Consider the following 27,469-nt stretch of genomic DNA (forward strand, 5'->3'; position numbering starts at 1 on the left):
TAAAATCTTAGGGGAAAAAAAAAAGAACTTCTTGGGATAGGCTGCTCTTCTTTCTCCACCAAGGGAAGAAAAATGATATTCTCTTCCAGCAAAATGCCTGAATGGAGATTGTGCACATTTATTGGGAAGTGGGATATCAAACTGTGCAACTCACCCCGCGCCCTAAGCACCATGGGTTACCTGCCTCTGGGGCTTTTGAGGAGGAGGTTTCTCCTGTGTGATGTCATATGAACTCACACTATGTTTTGGCCTTGCCTTTCACTCGGCTCTCTAGGTCTCACTGGGCATGGAGTGGTCCAGCAGGGCACAATCTGGACTTGGGACTGGACAGACCTGGGCTCAAGTTCTGGGTCTGTCATTCCCTATGTGTGCATGAAATCATGCCATCTTTTGTCTGTAATTAGCGATAAATTGTATTTGTTCTGTTTACTTCTCAGGATTGCATAAACATCAAAATGAGACAATGTATCTTAATCTTCTGTATATGTGCTTATTTCACCTTTCGCTATGGTAATTTTGCCTCTTCACCCACTTAAAGTTCTGGGCGGCAGGGACTGAGAGTCATCCTTCCTTCCCTAACTTCTGCCTGAGTACTCTACCCTGTGCTCTGGACAGAGTTAATGAGCATTTCTTAAATAACTGAGCCTCTAAAATTACTCGAGTCAAGACAAATGTAGTATCAGATATTAATTTTTAAAAACCCAATAGTAGTAAATTAGAATCTACACATGCAGAAAAGCTTCTTGCATTGGACCAAATTAGTGAATGATTTTAGGGCTTACCATGTAATGAGTTAAACATAAGGGTGATTGTTTAGGTGGGAAAGAACAGATTAAGGGGCACCTTGATCATATCTTCAAGCAAATAAAGATATGAAATTTTTGTAAGTGAAGAAAGGTGCTGTTTCCCCCTATCCAATACATACTAAAGGGAAAAAGTAAACGTAACTGTCCTGTTCATTCATTTGCTCTATTTCACAGAACTGAACGTCTATCATTCCCTTGCTCACTCAGTGATTCTGCTGAGTGTTTATTGAGCACTTACTGAGCTAGGGGATACAGTGATGGGCTCACAGCCTCGCAGGGAATACAGACACGAAAATAAGCAATATATAGAGCACCTGGGTGGCTCAGACGGTTAAGCGTCTGCCTTTAGTTCAGGTCATGATCCCAGGGTCCTGGGATGGAGCCCCACATCGGGTTCCCTGCTGAGCAGGGAGCCTGCTTCTCCCTCTGCCTGCCGCTTCCCCTGCTTGTATACTCTCTCTTTCTCTGTCAAAAATAAATAAAATCTTAAAAAAAAGGAAAAGAAAACAAGCAATTTATGATGGGAGTGATGAGTGTCCTGATGAGGAGCATGGGCCTATCGAGACTCACGAGGGACCTCAAGTCCCATCTCGGGAGGTCGAGAGAAGCTTTCTGAAGGAAGTGATGGTTTAGCTGAGACCTAAGGCTAAGAAGCACAGGGAGTGTATGCCAGGCTGAGGGAAGAGCTTGTAAAACGGAATGGAGGGGAGAACGTGGTGCTCTCAAAGAACAGATTCTGTATGGATGAAAGGAAGGTTGAGCGTTCAGGGTGAAGCAGAGGTGAGATCTTGAAAGGCTCTGTAAACTCCGTGAAGGAATGTGGCTTACCTAAATTAACTTGAGAGTCTGGCTTGGAGCAAAAATAATTTAATTAGAGAGCAAAGATGTTAGTGAGACATCAATACTTTTGGATAGCCCAGGTGATGAGTTTTTGGAAAGGATTATCTACAGGGGCGTTTTTGTTTGCTTGTTTTTTGTAAAGTCTTAGAATAGCCAGCCTTCTTCTTTGCACTCCTTAAAGCAGGGTTTGGCAGCCTTTGAATGTGAGTATCCCACTGGGGATCACTGCTCTGTTACTTAACCGGGGTGGGGGGATGTGGAGTCCTGACTTTGGGAAAGATAGTCCATATTGCATGCCCATTAGGGAATGCTGACGGTGAATCTCCAGTTTTCCTTAGAAGAGCCCAATGAGGGAAGTATTATTATTATCCCCATTTAATAGATGAAGGACCTGGAGCTTAGAGATCTCATGGGACTTTCCCAAGGTCACAGAGCGAACAAATGGTGGAACCAGGACATAGACCCTGGCAGTCTGCCCAGCTCCTGTCTGTGAGTTGGCCTGTATTATGCAGCTATTCCCATAGGTGGTCGTGGAGCAAGGCCTGCTTTCTGTGAGTCAGTGAATCGGTCAGTCGGCCAGTCAGCAAATAGGCGCTGAGCACCTCCCTGGGTCCTAGCCATTGAAGCATGGTGAGCAAAACAGAAGCAGGCTGGTGGATCTTACCTGTTAGCAAGGAAACAGGCTTTATGCGCCAGCTCTCATGATCCAGTAATAAATTAGATGTATAAAGAAATGCAGCATATTATGGGTATTTAAAATAGGGCATAAGCTTGCTCATCACTGAAAATATGTTAACCTCTTATTTCCAGATTCAATTGGCAGATGATATCTCAAAGTCCATTTCATTTCTATACTATGATCCTATGATAAAATTCCAGAAGAATCAATAGACAGAAGAATGCTTATTATTTAAAAACATAGGTAGTCTTTGGGGCGCCTGGGAGGCTCAGTCAGTTGGGTGTCTGACTCTTGGTTTCAGCTCAGGTCATGATCTCAGGGTTGTGAGATCGGTCCCCACATTGGGCTCTGCACTCAGCACAGAGTCTACTTGAGCTTCTCTCTCCCTCTTCCTCTGCTTCTCCTCCTTCCCTCTCAGATAAATAAATCTTTAAAAAAAAAATAGGTAGTCTTCAAGGATTGAAGGATATGATTTCCCTGATTCCGTCTCTGCAGTTATACTAAGAAAACTGGCACTCACAGTGGTCATCACATTTAACCAGCACCTGCTGATAATGGCATAATGTCTAGTCATGAGTATAGACCTTTCTCGGTTATATGTCATCTCCGTGGTGCTCTTCTTGCCTGAATAACGACATGGCGTCTTTTGGTTCTGATAAATGGTACAGCAGGGTGCCTAAGGACAAGGGGCCTAGGATCAGACTGCCTGTACTCGATTCCTGGTGCCACCAGTTACTGTGTGGGCATGCGCAAATTATTTAAATTTTCTGTGCCTCAGCTTGCTCATCAGTGAAATGGGGATAACAGTACCCATCTCACAGTGCTGTTGAGAGGATTAAGTGAGTTAATACATATGAATGCTTACAATGAATTGTGTCCTTGACACAGAGTGAGGATCCAGTGAGGGCTAGCTATGACCGCCTCTGTCTGTGAGCTCCGTCACCATTCTTGACTTGCCCTGTGTTACAGTCAGTCACCATGACACAACATTGTCGTGTATTGTGCTTCCTGCTGGTGGATCTCAAGGGATTCTTCTCTCCCTGGGGCTCAAGTTATTTCCAGGTCACAAAGCTGTGTTGTGATGCACTAAGGGGCACCTTCGTGGCCTGAAGGAACTAGCACTTATCTTCAAAAATCCAATTTTTGTTACCATGACTTAGGCACCTGTGGACAATCTGTTTGCACTGTAGTTTAGGAAATGGGACTAAGAAATTTCAGCCACATGATGAAATATTTTAGGAACCTGCTGAGTGCTGATGAGGAAGATAAAACTGGGAGAATTAAATGACTTTAGATCTTCAGAAAGAACTGTAATTTCTGGCCTCAATGAATTACCATTCTTAAATGCCCCTAGAAGTATATCACACATTGCAGAAAGACTGGTGTTTTAAATGGAACCTAAGCAATACAAAGGGTTGGAGAACAAATCAGAAAAAAAAAAAAAAGAATTGCTTTGGCTGAGAAAAATGTTTCTGAACCAATCCTATGAAGAGAAACTCTAATAATGTATACAGAGGAGATTTGAATCTGAAAATGTGGCTCTTCTAAGAACTTTAATTACACTGTGCCATTTATACCTGTAATGACCGTCTCTAAGTATCCCCTCCGTCCCCTTTCTAGATGGAAACTGTATGTCGAAACAAATGCCAGGTTATGTTTTGCAAAATCATGAGCACGGGAAGCTGTAATACTTGAGAGAAACGAATCTAATGGTTGAAATAGAACATGATACTGAAGAACCCCATTGTACTGAGCTTGTGTGTTAAGAAGCGCAATTAGGTTTCGTGGTCCAGGTCAACACACTGGAACAAAATGAGTGTGAAGTGCTCCTTCCTGAGTAATCATCTGCACACAAAACATGCACTTCTCTTCCTCCCATTTGATAGAAAGGTTACACAGACAATGCGTACACAACTCTTTTGTTGCTGTTCAGACAACAGATGCCGGGTCTCCTCTTCAAATGCCTAGGTAAGACCTGGATGCAGAGAGGAAGGGGAGGTGGTCTCATATGTGCACGCCATGATATTTGCAGGCTTTAATGGACCATATTTGAGTACTTACTGTACTCAACTTCAAACAAAATAAAATCAAATCTCCATTTAATGAAGAGCCTCATAGTGTAGCATTCAATCAAAAAATTACTAAAATTAGAGCATGTTTCTAGTACAATTAACATCCTTTGCACTCAAAATATTCAATAACTGGCCATTTTGCCTGTTGAGGTGGTGAATAAAAGCACTGCTATTAATCATTTAGCAGTTATTTATTTGCCACTTTATTTTAAGTAGGCAGTTAAATTGAAACTGCACATGTTATTATTGATTTAGGTTTAATTTAATCCTTTTTAACAGAACAATTATTCCCAATTTATATGCCATTAAATCTTTTATGCATATGAACAGCAAATTCAATTTTTGTTTAAGTGTAAAGTTTTTAATGCTTCTTTAAGGAACTATAAAACTGACAATTATTTCCAAGGATTTCTGAGTTCTAGGCTCATCTTAATCTTTTTATCAGTGGCTTTTAACTAAATCAAATGAAATAAATCCAAAAGATTAAAAAAATCACTTTTGCAAGCATGAAATAAAATGGTTCCATTAATATGCTGATGCACTTCAAGTAGGTTGTTTACAATGCAGGGAATTTCATTTATTGTAGGCATCCTGATTAAAAAAAATTTTTTTTGGGGGGCGCCTGGGTGGCTCAGTTGGTTAAGCGACTGCCTTCGGCTCAGGTCATGATCCTGGAGTCCTGGGATCGAGTCCCGCATCGGGCTCCTTGCTCGGCAGGGAGTCTGCTTCTCCCTCTGACCTTCCTCCCTCTCATGCTCTCTGTCTCTCATTCTCTCTCTCAAAATAAAAAAAAAATAAAAAAATAAAAAAAATTTTTTTTAATAGAAAAAAGTTGCTTTAATGAACTGAAGGCCAAACACTGTCTCCAGAAGTGCACTCAAGAGAAGGGACTGGGGTTTTGGAAAAAAGATGGCAGAGGAGCAGGGGACCCTATTTCAACTGGTCCCCGGAATTGAGCTGGATATCTACCAGACCACTCTAAGCACCCACGAAACCAGCCTGAGATGTAAGAAGATCTGGATCTCTACAAGCAGAATATCGCAGGCGGTTGGTTTTGAGTTACAAAGCCGGGAGCCGTGATTCCACGGGCAGATATCGGAGGATAAACGGCAGCGGGAGGGTGCCTGGAACGTGGGGATCCTACACCGGCGGTGAGCGACAGCCCCAAGGGCTGCGGACAGGGCACAGACTCGCAGACCGGTAATGGCAGGGAAAGGACTCTAGGGCAGCCCACAGGGCCGGAACCCAGAGCGGTGGGGTGGCGCGGGCGTGCACGAACTGAGAGCGGCTGGCGGTTTTAGAAGCACAAAGGGCAGGACGTGCCCTGACCTGGAGGCAGGACTGGGAGCGCTGCGGAGGGGCGCACAACCCAGGCCGCTGCAGTTTATAGCAGCACCGACAGAAACGGAGATGGTGTGGCCTGGAGAGCTCACTGAAGAACAGACTGCGGTCTCTCTGCTCTGAGACAGAGGGCTGGAAACGGTCTCTTCTGCTCTGACTCACGGAAGAAACGCGGAAAGCCACCAGAGAACAAAAGCCCCCAAAACTGATTCCCGCTGAGCCCATCCCCCGCCACAGGGGCACAGGGCAACTCCATCCCAACAGGGTTGCCTGAGTAACAGCGCGGCAGGCCCCTCCCCCAGAAGACAAGCTGGGAAAACAAGAGGCCAGCAACCCTAAGGTCCCAAGAAAACAGGTGCATCTTGCTTGGGTTCTGGTCAATAATTTCGACTCTATACATTCCCTCAAACACCCATCAACAGAATGACTAGGAGGAGGAGCCCCCAAAATGGAAAAGACTCAGAGATTATGACTTATGCTGCAGATTTACAAATGGATGCAGATATAACCAAGATGTCGGAGATGGAATTCAGGCTAGCAATTGTGAAGACAATGGCTAGAATGGAGAAATCAATTAATGGCAACATAGAGTCTCTAAGGGCAGAAATGAAAGGTGAATTGGCAGAACTTAAAAATGCTATCAATGAGATCCAATCCAATCTAGATAATCTAACAGCTAGGGTAAGTGAGGCAGAAGAACGAATAAGCGACCTGGAAGACAATATAATAGATAAAAAGGGAAAAGAGGAGGCCAGGGAAAAACAACTCAGAATCCATGAAAATAGAATCAGAGAAATAAGTGACACCATGAAGCGTTCCAATGTCAGAATAATTGGAATCCCGGAGGGAGTGGAGAGAGAGAGAGGACTAGAAGATGTATTTGAGCAAATCGTAGCTGAGAACTTCCCTAATCTGGGGAATGAAACAAACAGTCGCATCCTAGAGGCAGAGAGGACCCCTCCCAAGATCAAGGAAAATAGGCCAACACCCCGGCATGTAATAGTAAAACTTGCAAATCTTAGAACCAAGGAAACCATCTTAAGGGCAGTTAGGGGGAAGAGATTCCTTACGTACAGAGGGAGGAACGTCAGAATAACATCAGACCTATCCACAGAGACCTGGCAAGCCAGAAAGGCCTGGCAAGACATATTCAGGGTACTAAATGAGAAGAACATGCAGCCAAGAATACTTTATCCGGCGAGGCTTTCATTTAGAATGGATGGAGAGATGCAGAGCTTCCAAGACCGGCAGAAACTGAAAGAATATGTGACCACTAAGCTGGCCCTGCAAGAAATATTAAGGGGGGTTCTATAAAAGGAAAAAGACCCCAAGAGTGATATACAACAGAAATTTATAGGGACAATCTATAAAAACAACGTCTTCACAGGCAACATGATGACAATTAATTCATATCTTTCAATAATCACTCTCAATGTGAATGGCCTAAACGCTCCCATAAAACGACACAGGGTTGCGGATTGAATAAAAAGACAGGACCCATCCATATGCTGCCTACAAGAGACTCATTTTGAACCTAAAGATACATCCAGACTGAAAGTGAAGGGATGGAGATCCATCTTCCATGCCAGCAGACCTCAAGAGAAAGCTGGGGTAGCAATTCTTATATCAGACAAATCAGATTTTAAACTAAAGTCTGTAATTAGAGACACAGAAGGACACTATATCATTCTTAAAGGGTCTATCCAACAAGAAGATCTAACAGTTGTAAATATCTATGCCCCCAACATGGGAGCAGCCATCTACATAAGCCAACTGTTAACCAAAATAAAGAGTCATATTGATAACAATACATTAATTGTAGGAGACCTCAATACTCCACTCTCAGCAATGGACAGATCATCTAAGCAGAAAATCAACAAAGAAACAAGAGATTTGAATGATACATTGGACTAGACGGACCTCATAGGTATTTACAGAACATTCCACCCTAAAACAACAGAATACTCATTCTTCTCGAGCACACATGGAACTTTCTCCAGAATAGACCACATACTGGGTCACAAATCAGGTCTCAACCGATACCAAAAGATTGAGATTATTCCCTGCATATTCTCAGACCACAGTGCTTTAAAACTGGAACTCAATCACAAGAAAAAATTTGGCAGAAATTCAAACACTTGGAAGCTAAAGCCCACTCTGCTCAAGAATGTTTGGGTCAACCAGGAAATCAAAGAAGAACTTAAACAATTCATGGAAATCACTGAGAATGAAAACACATCGGTTCAAAACCTATGGGATACTGCAAAGGCGGTCCTAAGGGGGAAATACATAGCCATCCTAGCCTCACTCAAAAAAATAGAAAAACCCCGAATTCACCAACTAACTCTACACCTTAAAGAACTAGAGAAAAAGCAACAAACGATGCCTAAGCCACGCATTAGAAGAGAAATAATTAAAATTAAAGCAGAGATCAATGAATTAGAAACCAGAAACACAGTAGATCAGATCAACGAAACTAGAAGTTGGTTCTTTGAAAGAATTAATAAGATTGATAAACCACTGGCCAGACTTATCCAAAAGAAAAGAGAAAGGACCCAAATTAATAAAATTATGAATGAAAGGGGAGAGATCACCACTAACACCAAGGAAATAGAAACAATTATTAGAAATTATTATCAACAACTATATGCCAATAAACTGAGCAATCTGGATGAAATGGAGGCCTTCCTGGAAACCTATAAGCTGCCAAGACTGAAACAGGAAGAAATTGACAACCTGAATAGGCCAATAACCAGTAACGAGATTGAAGCAGTGATCAAAAACCTCCCAAAAAACAAGAGTCCAGGGCCTGATGGATTCCCTGGGGAATTCTACCAAACATTCAAAGAAGAAATAATACCTATTCTACTGAAGTTGTTTCAAAAAATAGAAACAGAAGGAAAACTTCCAAACTCATTCTATGAGGCCAGCATTACCTTAATCCCCAAACCAGGCAAAGACCCCATCAAAAAGGAGAATTTCAGACCGATATCCCTGATGAATATGGATTCCAAAATCCTCAAAAAAATCCTAGCTAATAGGATCCAACAATACATTAAAAGGATCATCCACCACGACCAAGTGGGATTTATCCCCAGGATGCAAGGGTGGTTCAACATTCGCAAATCAATCAATGTGATAGAACACATTAATAAGAGGAGGGAGAAGAACCATGTGGTCCTCTCAACTGATGCAGAAAAAGCATTGGACAAAATACAACATCCTTTCCTGATTAAAACTCTTCAGAGTATAGGGATAGAGGGAACATTCCTCAAGTTCATAAAATCCATCTATGAAAAACCCACAGCAAATATCATCCTCAATGGGGAAAAGCTGAGAGCCTTTCCCTTAAGATCAGGAACACGTCAAGGATACCCACTCTCGCCACTATTGTTCAACATAGTACTAGAAGTCCTAGCAACAGTAATCAGACAACAAAAAGAAATAAAAGGTATTGGGTGCCTGGGTGGCTCAGTCGGTTAAGCGGCTGCCTTCGGCTCAGGTCATGATCCCAGGGTCCTGGGATCGAGTCCCGCATCGGGCTCCCCGCTCTGCAGGGAGCCTGCTTCTCCCTCTCCCTCTGCCTACTTGTGTTCTCTCTCTATCCCTCTGTCAAATAAATAAATAAAATCTAAAAAAAAAAAAAAAAAAAGAAATAAAAGGTATTCAAATTGGCAAAGAAGAAGTCAAACTCTCTCTTTTCGCAGACGACACGATACTTTATGTGGAAAACCCAAAAGACTCCACCCCCAAATTACTAGAACCCATACAGCAATTCAGTAATGTAGCAGGATACAAAATCAATGCGCAGAAATCAGTTGCTTTCTTATATACTAACACAACTGTAGAAAGAGAAATTAGAGAAACGATTCCATTTACAATAGCACCAAAAACCATAAGATACCTCAGAATAAACCTAACCAAAGAGGTAAAGGATCTATACTCTAGGAACTACAAAACACTCATGAAAGAAATTGAAGGAGACACAAAAAGATGGAAAAATATTCCATGCTCATGGATTGGAAGAATAAACATTCTTAAAATGTCTATGCTACCCAGAGCAATCTATACCTTCAATGACATCCTGATCAAAATTCGAATGACATTTTTCAAAGTGCTGGAACAAACAATCCTAAAATTTGTATGGAATCAGAAAAGACCCCGAATCACCAAGGAAATGTTGAAAAAGAAAAACAAAGCTGGGGGCATCACGTTGCCCGATTTCAAGCTTTATTACAAAGCTGTGATCACCAAGACAGCATGGTACTGGCACAAAAACAGACATATAGACTAATGGAACAGAATAGAGAACCCAGATATGGACCCTCAACTCTAAGGTCAAATAATCTTTGACAAAGCAGGAAAAAACATGCAATGGAAAAAAGACAGTCTCTTCAATGAATGGTGCTGGGAAAACTGGACAGCCACATGCAGAAGAATGAAACTCGACCATTCTCTAACACCATTCACAAAGATAAACTCAAAGTGGATGAAAGACCTCAGTGTGAGACAGGAATCCATCCAAATCCTAGAGGAGAACATAGGCAGTAACCTCTTTGACATCGCCCACAGCAACTTCTTTCAAGATCTCCAAAAGCTAGTGAAACAAAAGCAAAAATGAACTTTTGGGACTTCATCAAGATAAAAAACTTCTGCACAGCAAAGGAAACAGTCAACAAAACAAAGAGGCAACCCACAGAATGGGAGAAGATATTTGCAAATGACACTACAGATAAAGGGCTGGTATCCAAGGTCTATAAAGAACTTCTCAACGCAACACCCAAAAAACAAATAATAAGTCAAAAAGTGGGCAGAAGATATGAAAAGACACTTCTCTGAAGAAGACATACAAATGGCTAACAGACACATGAAAAAATGTTCATCATCATTAGCCATCAGGGAAATTCAAATCAAAACCACATTGAGATACCACCTTACACCAGTTAGAATGGCAAAAATGGACAGGGAAAGAAACAACAAATGTTGGAGAGGTTGTGGAGAAAGGGGAACCCTCTTATGCTGTTGGTGAGAATGAAGGTTGGTACAGCCACTTTGGAAAACAGTGTGGAGGTTCCTCAAAAATTTAAAAAATAGAGCTACCCTATGACCCAGCAATTGCACTACTGGGTATGTACCCCAAAGACACAGATGTAGTGAAAAGAAGGGCCATATGCACCCCAATGTTCATAGCAGCAATGTCCACAATAGCCAAACTGTGGAGAGAGCCGAGATGCCCTTCAACAGATGAATGGATAAAGAAGATGTGGTCCATATATACAATGGAATATTACTCAGCCATCAGAAAGGATGAATACCCAACTTTTACATCAACATGGATGGGACTGGAGGAGATTATGCTAAGTGAAATAAGTCAAGCAGAGAAAGTCAATTATCATATGGTTTCACTTATTTGTGGAACATCAGGAATAGCATGGAGGACACTAGGAGAAGGAAGGGAAAAATGGGGAGGGGAAATTGGAGGGAGAGATGAACCATGAGAGACTATGGACTCTGAGAAACAAACAGGGTTTTAGAGGGGAGGGGGGATGGGTTAGCCTGGTGATGGGTATTAAGGAGGGCACGTACTGCATGGAGCACTGGGTGTTATATGAAAACAATGGATCGTGGATCACCACATCAAAAACTAATGATGTATGGTGACTAACATAACATAATAAAATTTAAAAAAAAAAAAGGGACTGGATTGTTACCTAGTGAACTTTATTTACAGCAGTTATATAATTTGGATAATTCCAACCAGAATCCCTTCTTTGTCTTTGACAACAGATTTATGGCTGCAAAAAACCCGGATATTTGCCCCACGTTCTTATAAGTACCAGCCTTGATTCAAGGACAGTCTGTGAGTTGAATGAAAACAAATGATCTAAAGAGCACGTGGTCATCATTGTGATGTAAAATTATCATACCTCACTTCTCTTCTCTTGTGTGAAAGAAAGCCTGCATCTTCATAGGGGAAATGACGTATGACCCAGTATTTAGAAATACAATTCCTTGCATTCAGTGAGCGTTTACAATGCTCACGCTAGGAATTTTCCATGGAGATCTTGGATGTTCTTTGCATTCTCCAGAAACGGTGGCTAAGAAGCCTTGGATTTATAAAATTTGTAGGCGTTTACATTTCTTTAGATAGAATTTCCTGCCTTTTATTTATTTTATTATTTGTAAAAGATTTATTTATCAGGAGAGAGAGAGCGAGCGAGTATGAGTGAGCCAGGGTGGGCAGGGGAGGGGGAGAGGGGAAAAAAAAAATCTCAAGGAGACTCCCCGCTGAGTGCAGAATCTATGCAGGGTTCAATCTCAGGACCTTGAGACAGTGACCTGAGCGAAAATCAAGAGTCCAATGCCTAAACGACTGAGCCACCTAGGCACCCCAAAGAATTTCCTGTCTTCTAAATGCCTGATATTGACAGCATTGCAATTGCAAGGTAGCTGTGATGTCATGAGAAAGGCAGTGGAAGGACAGGCCTTGAAACGTGGGTCCCAGTCCAGATTTTGCCACTGACCGGCTACGTGTACTTGGGTGAATCTCTTCACCACCCTAGGACTTGGATTCCTCCTTTGGACAATAAGGGGAATAAGCTGTACTTTAGGAGCCCTGCAGCTCTGAGAACCCATAGTTTTATTAATTGGATTACATCCATCATGCAAAATTCAGCAATGGTATATAAGAATTGGAAAAAGCATTCATTTTAAATTCAGTATATTAAAAATGTGTAATAATTAAAGCTTTCTCTATTTTCACACTTGCCAGGGAGTAGAAATAATGACTACAGTTAAGGTCATGGATTAAACTATTCCTTTAATAGCTTGCTTACAATCGTCTTAACCGTCTTGATAACCTTACAGGATTGTAGGCGATGTAACTTTAAATGATGCTTGGGGAGGTTTTTGATCTCACTCTTTATTTACTAATTTAACACCATAAGCATCCCAATTTTGAAATAAGCTAGAAAGGAACTAGCGGTTGTCTCTGAGGGCATTACACCCCAGGGCACTGTGGTTTTAGCATTTCTGGCGGGGACTCTGCCTTTAATGGACACAATCTATGCCCACGCACACACTTGACTTCTGTCTCTGACTGCTCATCTGTTGTGATGGCGCCGTGCCTGCCCTGAGGATTGCACCAGGGTTTAATGACGCGGAGTGTGAGAGCAAATGGATGCACAGACAACAGAAATGACTAACGCCTGCAACAGAAAGTCACTTCTCCGGTATAACCATTCCCATGTGATCAGAAATAACTAAAATGCTAGCAGCCATCCCCAAAATACTGTGCAAAACCCCTAGAGTAAGGGGGTAATGTAATGTATGTGAAGGGGTTGGCCCACCCAGGGCCTTAAACTGAAAATCTATCTGGTAAAGTCCGTAAAAATCAACATGGATGAATGTTTCTAGGCACCAACAGGGATGAAAGTGGGCTCCTGGAAACTCTCACAGTGTTCTTAGCAATACTAGAATGTTAAACATGCCCTCAGGTGTCATCTTTACTCTCCTAACCACTGCAAACCAACAACAACAACAAAACAAACACAATCTACAACACCCCTGTGAGAAAAGTCTGCCCTCAGCTTCATATTCCCAATGTGTTCCACAAAACAGTCTGGGAATTGTGCGGGGAAATGAAAATGCTGAGTTTTGGTCTTAGTTTCTCTTTACCCACTCACTGTGTCGGTTCTCCAGTACTGCTATTTGAACCTCCACCTGGTTCTTGTACTATTAATCAGAAATAATATATATAAAAGCATTTGAGAGGAAGATCTTAGACCACCACAACACAATACAAATGCGGATTATTATTACTGAGTCCCTTTCTTATTTTTAGACCATTCTGAGCATAACAATTTAAGAATGCCTCATTGTGCCTTGACTCCTGCCCAGTAATTTCTCGCACAAGGTGGTTTATTAGAATATGGGATCTCTGGTGAAGGCTATTATTCCCAGATGATGTGAAAGACATCTACAGACCTTAATGAATGAACACATCTCTCTTTCCCAGGAGCAGTGCTGGGGAATATAGACAACTATGACCCTGATGCCCAAAGCAAAACACGATTAATGTTGGTTTATTCCCAAGGCAGAGTATCCTTTAATAACTTTTATTACTTTACCTAAAATGTATAATTTTCCTTGTATATTTCCTCTGGCCTCAGTTTAGTCCATATCGAAATTGTTACAGCTTTAATTTTTGCTAAATCGTAAAATTGAATCCTTTATCAGATCAGCCCTGATCACCTATCTAGATAACTTCTAATTAGAGGCTCAGGTTCTGGTTAGGGGAGCATACTTTCAGTTCAATTTCTGGCTCTGGCCCTAAGTAACTGCATAAACCTTCACAACTGTCAGAGCCTTGGTTCCTTGTCTGCAAAATGGGGGTAATAATACATAAGAGGCTCTTCTAAGGATAAATAAGATAGTATATATAAAGCAAATAGTTGTACAAATGGTAGCTGATTACATTTAAGTATTCTTATTAAACACATATACTAGGTACTGTACTGCTGCCCTCTGATTTTGTTTTTTGTTTTTTTTTTAAACATATAAGGTTTCAGAGGCCCCAGGACTGAAGAGGTTATTTCTAATGCTCGAGGAATTACATTGATCTCTTTCTTTGCCAGCGCCGAGTATCCTAAGGCTAGTTGTGGAGTGGGGTTTAAGGATTATCACGTGGAGATCCTCTCTCCACTCTTGATTCATTCACCGTAGTCAATGCTGCTCCAATTTCCATTAAGTAAAAGGTTTTCTCTAATCCATATACATTGAACTATGGCTTGACTTTGTTGAGATACAAGAGAGTAATTGCTTTGAGGAGGTTCTAGTAACATCAAAACAGAAGAGTAGGGCTCAAGTGATTTGTCAGGCAGCTTTTAAAATTGTTGCTTATAACAGCAAGAAGAAAGAGGTTTTTCATGGTTTTAAGGCAAGGCTTTGACTAATTTTTTTGAACTACAATTCCCAGAATGCCATCTACCTTGTAAAAATGAAAGCCTACTTGAATTTCACATTGAGAGTCTGAGATCAATTTGTCTGTTTCATGGCTAGTAAACTACTCAGAGCCAAGCAACAATGCACATAGGAAAGGTTTCCAAGACTTAAGTGAAGGAGGCCAATAACTAAACTAACCTGAATAATATTTTTGAGGCATTATTTGGCTAAAGGGTTCGGTTCTGTTTTCCTTTGTAGTGGAGAACTGGTCGTCCCAACATTCGGTGTCTCAAGCACTACACCGCCAGATAATCACTAGGGCTCAAAGCCATTCTAACCCCGAGGGTGATAGTCTTGTCATTAAAGATTTGTAAGGCAAATCAGTCTAAGGAAAACAGCAATATTTACGGATCTCTGAATCAGAAGACGAAGGCCCTAACCATAATTTTGATTTCTATAAGTACTTTTCTTGATTTTGAAATATATTGAGTGGCATTTACATTATCCTTGGGTAAAGAGCAAGGGGTAAAGTCTGCTCCCTGAGCACTGGACTCAAAGAGGAAAAACTCAACTTTGGGGAAATGAGGTCCCTTAATGGATCTTTGCTTTGTTCTCCACAGGCCAGAATGCCTATCTACTGCAAAAATCTTTCCTCTGCCCTCATTTCTGGAAAAAGAAAAAGAAAAAGAAAAGAAAAAAAAAAACAGCAGTAAAACTACTACCGTTTATTACCTAGGAGACTCTGACTCTCTTACATCAGAGCTATGACAAAAACACAGCTTAGGGTGTAGAGTCAGACTGCATGAGTTCTCTGCTCCACCACTCAGTCGATGTAATAAATGGGTATAAATATAACCCCTTTAAGACTCATGTATAGCCTTTAAAATGGGGATCACTATAGTGTCTCCTAACAGGGCTGCCATACAGATTAAATGAGATAATACATGTAAAGTGTTTAGCACAGGGATGGGCTCATGATAAACACTCTATAAATGCTAGCTATTGTTATGAGCACCTTAAAGTAACCTTTGGCTTCTCTTCTTCCTTCAGCCACCATATCTAATCTGTCAACAAGCCCTGTCAATTCTTACACTCATTCTCTTCCCTCCCCAACTATAAATTACCTATGCAGTGAATGAACAAAAGATTGCTAAGAAGGATGTCCACCCACATAAGCGTACATATTGGCTATCTCCGAGGAGGCAGATGGGGGTGGGGGGACTGGGTTTGAGAAGGGGAACAAGGAAGTTTTGTCTGTAATATTTTATGTCTATAAAAAATACATCTGAGGGGTGCCTGGGTGGTGCAGTCGGTTAAGCGTCTGGCTCTTGGTTTAGGCTCAGGGTTCTGGGATTGAGCCCCACATCGGGCTCTGTGATCCGTGCAGAGTCTGCTTGAGTTTCTCTCCCTCTCCCTCGGCCCCTCCCACTCATGTGTGTGCTCTCTCTAAAATAAATTAATTAAAAAAATATATATCTGAAACAAATACGGCAATAAGGGTTATATGGTGTTTTTCTCTGTACTTTAGGTTAGAATTTTGTCATCATTTACACCAACATCAACAACAAAACCACAAACATCCTCCCACAGCACTATGATGTTCAACAAGTTATTTGATCTCTGTTCGCCTCATTTTCCTTATCTGTAAATGGGAAGAGCAGCATTTTTCTGGCAGGATGACAATGAAGAATTAAATGAAATTACGGATGGCCCTTTAAAAAGAGATACTGTTGTCGTTTTAATTATGATTACCATCTGGTAGTTTCTTTGTCTATCATGAGTTTACCCTCTAATTCAGAATGCACCGGCTTGCAGGATAATCTTCCTCAAACAAGGCTTCCTCTCATGGTCTTCCTAAGAACCTGTATTCTCTCCCCCTGGTGTAGCCAGGCCAAGCAGGGGTGACTGTCTGGCTGACGCCTTCCCTGAGCCCCTCTTCCTCCCCCAGCACTGGGGCTGCACCTTGCTCATGGCGCCTACCACCTGCACTGTACTTTGAGATCCCTAAGAAGCAAATGTGCTTGATTCTGCCCGATAATATTTGCAGTGGAAGAAATAAGGAGGGAAAACAGGAAGAAAAAGACTCAGGGCTGGGCTCTAATTCTGGCTCCTGCAGGCGCCCTTCCTATGACTGCCTTGCTGGGACGAGTTGTAGCGTTCTGTGTTCAATGCCCTATCTGGGGTGTGGGCTGGTTGCATGCTCGACGGCCCCTATAATCAGGCCCCTTACGCAGTCCTCTTTCCCTACGCTCAGAACAAATCCTCTGCCACCAAGTGGGGCTTGAACGTGTCACATGTTCACTCTAATTCGGTTCTTGTTTCCAAATTTTTACCTTCTCTCCAAAACCCTGCCTGCCCAAGTTCTAAGCCTTCTAAGAAACTTTCCTCAATATATTTTACCCATTTAAAAAAAAAAAAAACCTAACACATCTATAACTTATAAAAAGCTAGTCACTGTTCTACATACATTGTGTATATATTCATTTATTTTTGCCTCAAAACTCTGTGAAGTAACTATTATTATCCCATTTTAATGATGAGGGAACTGAGGCACAGAGGGATTAAATGGACTTGGCCAACTCACACAGCCAGTAAGTGGCAGAACTTGAACCCCGATGGTCTGCTTTGGACTACACACTTTGTCACCCCATGAAAACCTCTTTCTAATCAATAGCTTTTAACTTCTTCCATACTGTGTCATATAATTTTTTCATTAAAATTGAGTAATGCACTAATTTATATTCTCTTATATTATTTGGTAGCTCATAGCATAATGTTAACACCCCATAAATACTGATTATTAGAAATTAAATCTTTATATGATTATGTAAGCTGTGGGAGGTAGACCTTCATAAGCTCAGGTAGGATTGTACTCCCAGAATGTATTTACTGACACTGATAGCAGTCCTGGGAGATGGACAGGCCAGATCAATTTGACAGGTGAGAAGAGTGAGCCACAAGAGTTAAGTGACTTATTCCGAATTATACACTAAACAGCAGTGCCTGGACCAAATCAACACCACCTGATTCTAAGTCATGGCACTTTTTTATAGCAGGCTTTCTGGAATCTCTCCGAGGTCAGGTCATAGCAGTGGAGACACTTGGAATACGGACAGGAAATAAGGAGCAGGAGGAGTGCATACACCCTTATTAATACCTATCCTTGTCTTTTGTGTATTTTTTATTTTAAAAAAGGGCGTGGCAAAAAGCCTGGCTTTAAGCTGTCCTTAGGCGCTTGGGAGCTGTCTCACACACATCACAAGGTGTTCATTACCATAGCCTGTCCTTACTGTTGCTTGTGATCTACCAGTGATGACTTAACTTACATTTCAGAACCCACTGTTGTTGTACACAAGCCAATTCCTTACCTGTTGTCCATGCCATTGTTCTGGGTATGGAGGTTTTCTCTGCCATCCTTCTGAGCTACTTTTCTGCTTGCTTCCTCTTCTGTCTCACTCAGGCTTTCCTGTTGAAGGCTTTCCTCCTCTAAGCTGTCTGGCTCCATACTGTTGTCCCCCCGGATTTGGTCTTCAAACTGGGACTTACTCTCTTGAGTGAAGCTTCCTGAATCAGATTCCAAGGAGTCTTTTGAAATCAGATGTAAGTCCTTCTTGAAAGGTAGCTCTGTGGACCGGACCTTTAAGTTGGTATGATGAACAGGAGATTGAATTGAGAGCTTGGGAATTAATTTACTATGACTCATCTTGAAAACATACAAATATGAATATGAATACAAATATTCTTGATGATAGGAGCAGTTGGCTTGAGTATTTAAAGTTGTGGTTCACAAAAGCATTACCTAAAAAAAAAAAATTGTATTCGTGTCACTTTGTGACTACAGAATTCTCTTTAATTTCAACGTTAATCAAACATTTAAGTGAGCAGAACCCTGTTACATTATCTGCAGCCTTTTGTATGTACCCTTTTGTATGGGGAAGGTCTATTGGAAAAACTATTGTGTTCTCTCTACAGAAACACATCTGATGTAGAGTTCATAAACAGCCTGAGTAATCAAATACAGCTTTATTGAGGAAATCAAATGGCTGGATTCCTTTTTCTACCTTCCAAGGGCCTATTACAGACAAGCCTGGACAAAGCTAAATGGTTAATTATGGACGGTACTTTGATGGCTTTATTTCAAATACCCAGGGCACCAATATAAATATGCCATGTTCAGGAGTATTCATGAATAGAGTAAAACAGGTTCAGGGTCTACCATTTGAAAAGTAAAGGAGAGAGCAGGGAAGAACGTGGTCTCCATAGTTGGAACTGTAAAGAGGGAAGCTGTTTTGTACCTGGATCTATATCGGCTGGTTTCATCATTTAGAAGGCATTTTGGCCCCCCGGTTGCCACTAGGTAGGAATAAATAATTTAGGTGGACATTACGTGGAGATCAATCTCAGCTCAGTATATAAAAAAAAGAACAATGATTAAAACTGTTTAACGCAAAATTTGGAGGCTTTGTGCATACTGCCACTGAGTGATTCGTGGCAGAGGCTGGATGTCTACCTTCTTGAAAGGGATGCTGGCCTCAAGAATATTGCGTGGGTGGGAGATTGGCCTGAGTAACAGCTAGGGTCCCTTCTAACTCGCTTAAGTGTGTGATTCCAAGTGAGCCTTCCTTGTCTCAGAGGGCTGCCATAAAGACCCATGAGATGGTTTATGGAAAGGGTGCTCTAAGTTCGTATCACATTGAAAGGAGATGATGATTTTGGATTGTGCTTCCTTTCATCTCTCCCTAGCATTTCTATTTTGCTCAGTCTTCTATCTCACTGCCTTTATGCCATTTTTTTTTTTTCTGTAGGTCAGACAACAGAAACTTTTACCATCAGAGATTCCAGGGCTTGCTCTTGTTCTTTTGGCAAATGCTAGCTTTAATTAAATAACACAAACTTATTCCTATTCCTTGCACTGCTAATAATGTTGACCTCGTTGCTAACACCATCAACACCTCAGAGGAAAGTACCTTAACAAACAAAATAGATGAAAGGTAGCATTCAGATTTAAATGCATATGAAGTGGTTTTCTTTTTAATTCAAAATTCCCCAAGCTGGTATTATAAATATAAATAATATATTATTGTTTAACCGTACAGACTGCTATATCATCTTATTTTAAAAATACATAGTGTGTCCTATCTTATTTTAATATTGACAAGTAGATTAACTCTTGCTTTTTATGGAGTTTTTAGAAAGCAGCAAATCCACCAAGTACTAACTAACATTTTAACAGAAACAGTTTGTATAAACATCTGTAAGAGTTTTACTGGGGGAGTTTAAGTCACTGTGCATGGGATTGTTAAAGACAAAGCTTAAAATAATCATTCTATCTCAATTTGGAATTGCTCATGAAATCATTCAGTACCCTCAATTGTTGTTCTTAAGTGAGATGGACTAAGGTTTCCTAGAGTTAATGAATTAAAAAAAGTCCATAGAAGAAGATTATTTTGGTGTAATTAATGAAATCTGGAATAGTGCAGAGAATAGAAAGCCAAACACCAGCAAAGCTGGGGCTTTGGTGGAGGCCTGATCTTATAAAGGCATGAGATTAAAGAAGAAAAAGCTGGTATCTCGAATAAATTAGCAAGTAGGCATTTTAAATGTCATGAATGTGGCATTCATGACATTTGTGTGGCACAATTGTTTTTCACTGAAATTTCGGACCGAGAGAGGCTGACAACCTCGTTACAAAAGTAAACAAGGCAGACTGGGATATTGCCAATGGTATCCAGGCACTAAGACGAGGCGGTTCCCTAGGGTTCCCTTCAAGACCTTGGGTCTCCTCCTCTAGTACTGGGAGGAACGAATTTCCGTCTGTAGGTGAAAAGGCACCCTCCTTGCTCTGGCCAAGATGAAAGAGAAAAAGTTGCCCTGTTGTGGAACAGCCCGGAAGCTGCCCACAAGGGACGATCGGTTTGTTTTCTCTCTTTGCCTCTTTTCTGATGGACAAGACCCGGCAGCAAAGGGATCTTAAGGTCAAGGAGGTGACAGGTCCCTGGGGGCGGGGGCGGGGGCGGGGAGGGAGTCTGTTGCCCTGGGCAGTTCTTTATCAACAGAGGACAGGGCTGCTCTGGGAGTCTGGACACTAAAGCCTCTCAGGTGCCAGTTCCTGGGCCCTCGTCCCTGCCTTGCCACGGTCCCCCACTTCCTGCCCGGGCCCCAAATGCTGTCCGGCGCGGGCTCGTTGGGGTTCTCCTGGTCCTGATCCAGTTTCCTCCTGTCCCCACCCCCAGTCCCAGTCCTTCCCATTTCCCTCCCCCGGCGCGCGCACCCTCGTTCAGGAGGCAACCGCCTGTCACCTGCCCAGTGCTCCTCGGCGACCGCGACCCCTGCAGCCTGCATCCTCCTGAGCCGCCACCACCCGACCTCCCTCCTGCTGCCCCGCCCCGCCCGCGTGGCAGGTGCTGCCTTGGAGACCGTGGCCAACAGAGCGCGCCCGGGGCTCCGCTCAGGGGGCGGGGCTCCGCTCAGGGGGCGGGGCCAGCGCGGAGGCGTTTCCTGCTCCGGCAGAGGGGGTGGGACTGGTTGTGATGACAGCGTTCGAGGACGGGGGACTCTGGGCCAGGCTGCTGTAGGGCCACCCTGACTTCCCATCTTTGGAAAGCAAGGAAAGGCAGGCCACTGAGTGGGAGGAGATACTTGCGACAAATACTGCTAGGGCAGGCAAAGGACTCCTACAAATCAAGAGAGAAAATCCAGTGAAAGAACGGGTAAATGACTTGGACAGGAATATTACAAAAGAAATCCAAATGGCGGATAAATATTTGTTTTTGATTGAAAAGGTGCTTAATTCATTAATAATCAGAAGAGGGCAAATTAAAACCATAGTGGATATCTGTGACTCCGTACTCACCAGATGGGCATAAGTCAAAATATCTGACTGCGCCCAGGGTAGGGGAGGATGCAAGGCAAAGAACCCTCATGTGCTACAGAGGGGAATGTGAAGTGGCGTAGCCACTTTGGCGAATCGTTCGAGGTTAGCTGGGATATATATATATCCTATGACTCAGCAATTTCACTTTTAGGTGTCTAGCCCCCAAACTTATGCACCCAACTGAAAATAACTGAAACGTCCATCAACAGTAGAACAGTTAATTACAATGTGATAGTCCATACCCTGGCCTACTATACAATAAGGTCAATGAATGAAATACAGCAACAACACAGAGAGATCTTAACGGCTCCGCCTCCTGGTTTCAGCTTAGGTCCTGATCTCAGAGTTGTGAGATGGAGCCTGCGTCGGGCTCTGTGCTCAGTGAGGAGTCTGTTTATGTTGCTCTTCCCCTCTCCCTTTGCCCCTCTTCCCTGCTCAGGCGCTCTCTCTCTCTCTCAAATAAGTAAATCTTTTTAAAAAAAAAAGTGTTGAGGAAAAAATCCCTCAAAATACATATTGTATGATTTTATATATAAAAATTATAAACAGAAAAATTTAAACTGTACTATATATGGATGTACAGTTAATGGAGAGAACTATGAAAAGAAGCAAAGTAGTGATTGTCATAAAGTTAGGATTGTGATTAGCTCTGGCCTGCATGGGGGGCGGCGTTGGCAGAGTGTGCGATTGTATTTCCTGACTTTTAATGCTGGTTACATAGATAACTCATTTTATAACAGTTCATTAAGCTTTATTTACATTCATGTATATCTATATAGAATATTTCACTATTAAAAAGCCTTTAAAGAAGAGTAAAAAAAAAGTGTTGGGAATTATATTCACATTAAAATAGCATTAAAACCACAAGTAGATTTGAATAACTAGCTGCAAAGAGGGAAGAATGATTCCAGTTGCCTCATTCATGATAGGAAACTGAGAATTGGAAAATATCTTTACTACTCAATTTTACTATTTTTTATTTTGTTTTTTATTCGAGTTAGATATTTTTTTAAAAACTTCTTTTTTTTGACAGCAGGTACCTTGTCTTATGAGTGAGTATACAACAGAACCTCAATGTTAAGAAATGAAAGCAAGGGGCGCCTGGGTGGCTCAGTTGGTTAAGCGACTGCCTTCGGCTCAGGTCATGATCCTGGAGTCCTGGGATCAAGGTCCGCATCGGGCTCCCTGCTTGGCGGGGAGTCTGCTTCTCCTTCTGACCCTCCCCCCTCTCATGCTCTCTATCTCATTCTCTCTCTCAAATAAATAAATAAAATCTTAAAAAAAAAAAAAAAGAAATGAAAGCAAGGTAGCCAAAACCATTGGTGCTGTTCTGCCCAGCATATTATACAGATTAACATTAGAGCTACTACTGCAAGTGTGCAAACCAAGCCCAGGCAGAAGGATTTGTTCCCCACAGCAGCTTCTGGAATATGTTATGGAGTTGTTGCTGAGTCATTCCCTTGTCTGCCTCCTCATCTGCTGGTCTGTGAAACAGATGCTGTGGTTCTTCAGACCCGTGAGGTGCTTTCTGCACTATCTAGAAAAGATTTTATGCTGCTTTTCTGCAAATGATATTTCCTATGAGATTCAGGAATCTACCAATCCAGGAGCTACTTTCAGAGACTAGTCACACCCAGAATATGGGACACCCTGAGCCTGATTTTCCTCCTTCCTCCTCTGTAACGGCTCTCCTGATTATTCTGATTTAAAGCGACTAAAGGCTGAAAGAATAGTCACGATTGGCAGTTGGGGTCCAGTCAGGAGACAGAAGCCACACCAAGTTATTTTAACAGAAATGATCTCATGTGAAGATTTATGAACTGAAACACTGAAAGGAGAACAGGAGTATCGCCTGGAAGGAAGCCACCACCTGCCCTGTTTCTAGGAGAACCCTAGGAAGAGTTTGGAATTATTAAACTTGACAAGCTTGGAGGAAGGGGCCAGAGCGGGGATCCAGGCCTCCAAGGAGGAAATATAAAGCTGATGAGTGCTGGTGTCTGAAAAGGGGTGATGAGGCTGGTTCTGGGGACTTGGGAAAACTAGAAATCAACTGCTGTTACTGAAACAAAGAGGGAGCAAAGACGGAGCAGTCCCTTTTCCCTTTTCCCGTTTCCAGCCTTGCGGTCTCCCTCTGGTGCCCCCTATTGGCAGGCTTGACAAGGTGCCGGCGGGAGAAAGGCGGTGCGGAGGGTTTGCCCCCATCACAGCCGACTTTGTGGGTGTAGTTGAAGCTGAGAGACCCTGGTTTAATAAGCAGCACAGCAATATTCTCTTCTTTACAGTTCCTAAGAATTACCGCGTACAAGCAAAGCCATAAAGTGCATCGTTTTTATCAGCTGTTACGGCACTAATTATACTAAATCTATGTATGAGTAACACTTCCCAGGGTTTGCAAAGTGCTTTTCTGTGTATTACCTGTTCAGAATTAAGCTGGCAACCCGACCCTAACCAAAACCCAAGAAGAGTGAGAAACACAAGTAAAAAAATCATCAACATAGATAGGTTAGTAATGCTGGACTGATTTGAATCCTTCTCCACCGTCCTTCATCCATCCCTGTAGCTCCCTACTTCCTACCTCCCTGTCCTGTGCTGTTACTCGTGCTCTGCTAGCACAGTCTTTCCTTCGCTAGTTCTCGCCTCCCGGACTGCTACTCAGTCTATATGACCTTACTGAGCTTCATCTCCTGCAGGAAGAATTTTCAGATAGTTCCCCCACACTGTCCTCATGACTCTTGACCCAGGGTAGTTCTGAGTCCAGGGGAAGATGGCAGCATCTGGAGACATTTTTTAGTGTCATGACTTAGGGAAGGGGCTACTAGCATCTACTGGGGAGAGGCCAGGGATGCTGCCAAACATCCTGCAAATGAGTGGGACAGTCTCCACCACCAAAACCCAACTCTGTTCCAAAGGTTAATAGTGCTGAGGTTGACAAACCCCATGCTAGACTAATGGCCCTCGGGCTGTGGCCCCAAGCTACCCAGTGCATGCTTCCATTGTTACAGGAGCATACCTGTGGTATTGTATTATTTATGAGTTACTTGTTAACGATTCTGTCACCTCCTTACTCTATGATCAGCTCCTGGAGAGCAAGGACTAGCATTGTGCATGCCGCTCAATAGATGCTCAATAAGTGTTGAAAAACCATGGTACCCTTATAATTTAGCCCTTGAATGGAGGATAGATAACTGTAGCCCTATTAGGTCTTTTAATAGAGATATGCTCTTACTTGGCACATGACTCTGATGATTAGATAATTTATTATTTAAGCCCAGGATATGCTCAAAAATAAAAAACAATTGCTATTAACAGATATAAACTGAAATTTTCATAGGTAGCTAGGAAGTGTGGTTATTCTATGTGTAACTCTAACAAGTTTAATCTTCTGGTTCCTTTCCATATATGTTAGATTAGGAGCCAGTTAGAGGATAAGGAAAGGCACCCTGAGGACAGAGAGAAGGGACATTGCCATCAAGTGAAGAGACAGCAATATCACAAAAGTAAGAGATGTTCAGAAAAACAAAGCAACTTGCAGTCGTTTGGCGTAGGCAACAGGTAACCCTCTAGTGGAAAACTGTGAGAATCAGAGTATGACAACAAGCACAATGATTACTTTCCATACTGACTAACTTTTACAAACTCACACAGAATAGATCAGTTTAATAAATGTGAGTAGAAACATAAAAATCATGTAGCATATTTTACAGAGATTTTTTTCCTCCAAATATTAAAATGTTTAAAATTTCAAGAGACAAACTCTCAATTATCCGCCCACCCCCAGCATTTATTTAGAATGACCATTCGAGATTTTTATGAAGTTGTAATAAGTATGTGTTTATAGTGCAATTCAACAGACAGAAGTAGATAACTCTAACCCTGTTCCAGAAGATAGAGTCGAGTGGTGGGGGACCCTAGAGGGGGAGAGGGAGATTCTGCCTGCCTGGAGTCAGAGGCTTTAGGAACAAGATGATCCTATAGGGCGGCTCTTATGAATACAGAGCAACAAATCATCAATGACCGCCTTTCTTCTAAAATAATTTTATTTTTTATTTATTAGAAAAGATTTTATTTATTTATTAGAGAGAGAGAAAGACAGTGAGAGAGGGAACACAAGCAGGGGGAGTGGGAGAGAGAGAAGCAGGCTTCCTGCCGAGCAGGGAGCCCAATGCAGGGCTTGAAATCAGGACCCTGGGATCATGACCTGAGCTGAAGGCAGACGCTAATGACTGAGCCACCCAGGCGCCCCCTTAAAAATAATTTTAAAACATTTTTTAATTAAATTTTTTATTATGGACATTTAAAAACATATACAACAGTAGAGAGAAAAGGATAATGAACACACATGTAGCCCTCGCCCAGCCTCAACGAAGACCAACATGTGAGCAGTCTTGTTCCTTTTTTTCTTTAAGGTATGAACTGTCTTTTTTTTTTTTAAAGATTTTATTTATTTGTGTGAGAGAGAGAAAGAGAGCACAAGCAGGGGGAGCGGCAGGCAGAGAGAGAAGCAGGCTCCCCGCTGAGCAAGGAGTCCAATGTGGGACTTGATCCCAGAACCCTGGGATCACGACCTGAGCTGAAGGCAGACACTTAACTGACTGAGCCACCCAGGTGCCCCAAGAGTAAATTTTTAAAAGGAGCTTTCTATAACCAATCGACTATTCCATTCACATTAAAACATGCATAATTAAAGCCTTTAAAAAATGTTATGTTCAGAGAGCTAGCATTGTTTCTGCTGTCAAGTAGATGTCTTGGATGATCCAAAATTATTTAAAGGCAAATCTCAGCTGTCATACGATTTCATCTGTAAGGTATCATTTTTAAATAGGGATCATTTTTAAATAACTGCAATAGAATTATCACATTTAAAATAAAATTAATGACTCCTTAATATCATTTAGTACTGAGTCAGTGTTCAGCCTTAGATCGACTTCTAAATATCTTTTCAGAGTGGGTGGATTTGAATCAGGATTCAAGTAAGTTCTACAAAGCGCTTTTTTAAAAAAAATAACAGCTTTGAGATATAATTCACATAACACACAATTCACCCTTTAAAAATACTTAATTCACTAGTTTTGCAACCATCACAACTATCTAATTCCAGAATGTCTGTCCCCCCAAAACCCACACCCATTAGCAGTCACCCCTCATTCCCCTGATCTTTCAGCCAGTGGCAACCGCTAATCTACTCTGTCTTTATGGATTTGCTTATTCCGGACATTTCATATAAATGGAATCCGAAAATACATGGTCTGTGTGTGTGTGCATGTGTGTGCGCGTGTGTGTCTAGCTGCTTTCACTTTGTGTAATGTTTTCAAGGTTCATGCATGTTGTATGTATCAGGATTTCATTCCTTTTTATTGCCAAATAACATTCTTCTGCATGAATATACCACATTTATTAAATTTCAACCTTTTAAAAAAAAGATTTCTTATTTATTCATTTGAGACAGAGAGAGAGAGAGAGAGAGAGAGCGAGCATGAGCAGGGGAGAGAGGCAGAGGGAGAGGGAGAAGCAGACTCCACAATGAGCAGGGAACCCGATGCAGAACTTGATCGATCCCAGGACCCAGAGATCATGACCTGAGCCGAAGGCAGGTGCTTAACCGACTGAGCCACCCAGGTGCCTCGATCAATGAATTTTTAAAGTATTATTATGAACTCATGAGTTTTAATTTATTTAATACCTTTCAGCTTTTTTGCTTTTTGATGCTTGAATTGTTTCATTTGGGGCAAGTGGAAATCCCTGAGGGGTCTGCACAGATTGGTTTCCGTGTCCTTCAACACAGCCCCAGAAGAGTCTTTGAGAGCTTCCTTGCTTTCTAGTATAAGATGGTCCAGGCTCATCTTCATACATTTCTTGCCCCAACCTGAAATCAGCCATTTCTTCAAGGAGTCTTGGGTCATTTTAGTGGGAATAA

General features: G+C 41.9%; 1 protein-coding gene across 3 annotated transcripts in view; it reads right to left on the reverse strand.

The window, feature by feature from the left end:
* JHY (junctional cadherin complex regulator) overlaps positions 1-18,384 on the reverse strand; it is a 60,876-nt gene extending 42,492 nt beyond the window's left edge. For all 3 annotated transcript variants that reach the window (XM_044919619.1, XM_044919618.1, XM_021696526.1), the window contains exon 1: positions 18,050-18,384. In XM_044919619.1, the coding sequence (XP_044775554.1) occupies positions 18,050-18,384 (335 nt within the window). The remainder of the gene's footprint in view (positions 1-18,049) is intronic.
* Positions 18,385-27,469: the final 9,085 nt, after the last annotated feature.

Source organism: Neomonachus schauinslandi, chromosome 11 (assembly GCF_002201575.2).
Source record: "Neomonachus schauinslandi chromosome 11, ASM220157v2, whole genome shotgun sequence".
NCBI classification, from domain to species: Eukaryota; Metazoa; Chordata; class Mammalia; order Carnivora; family Phocidae; genus Neomonachus; species Neomonachus schauinslandi.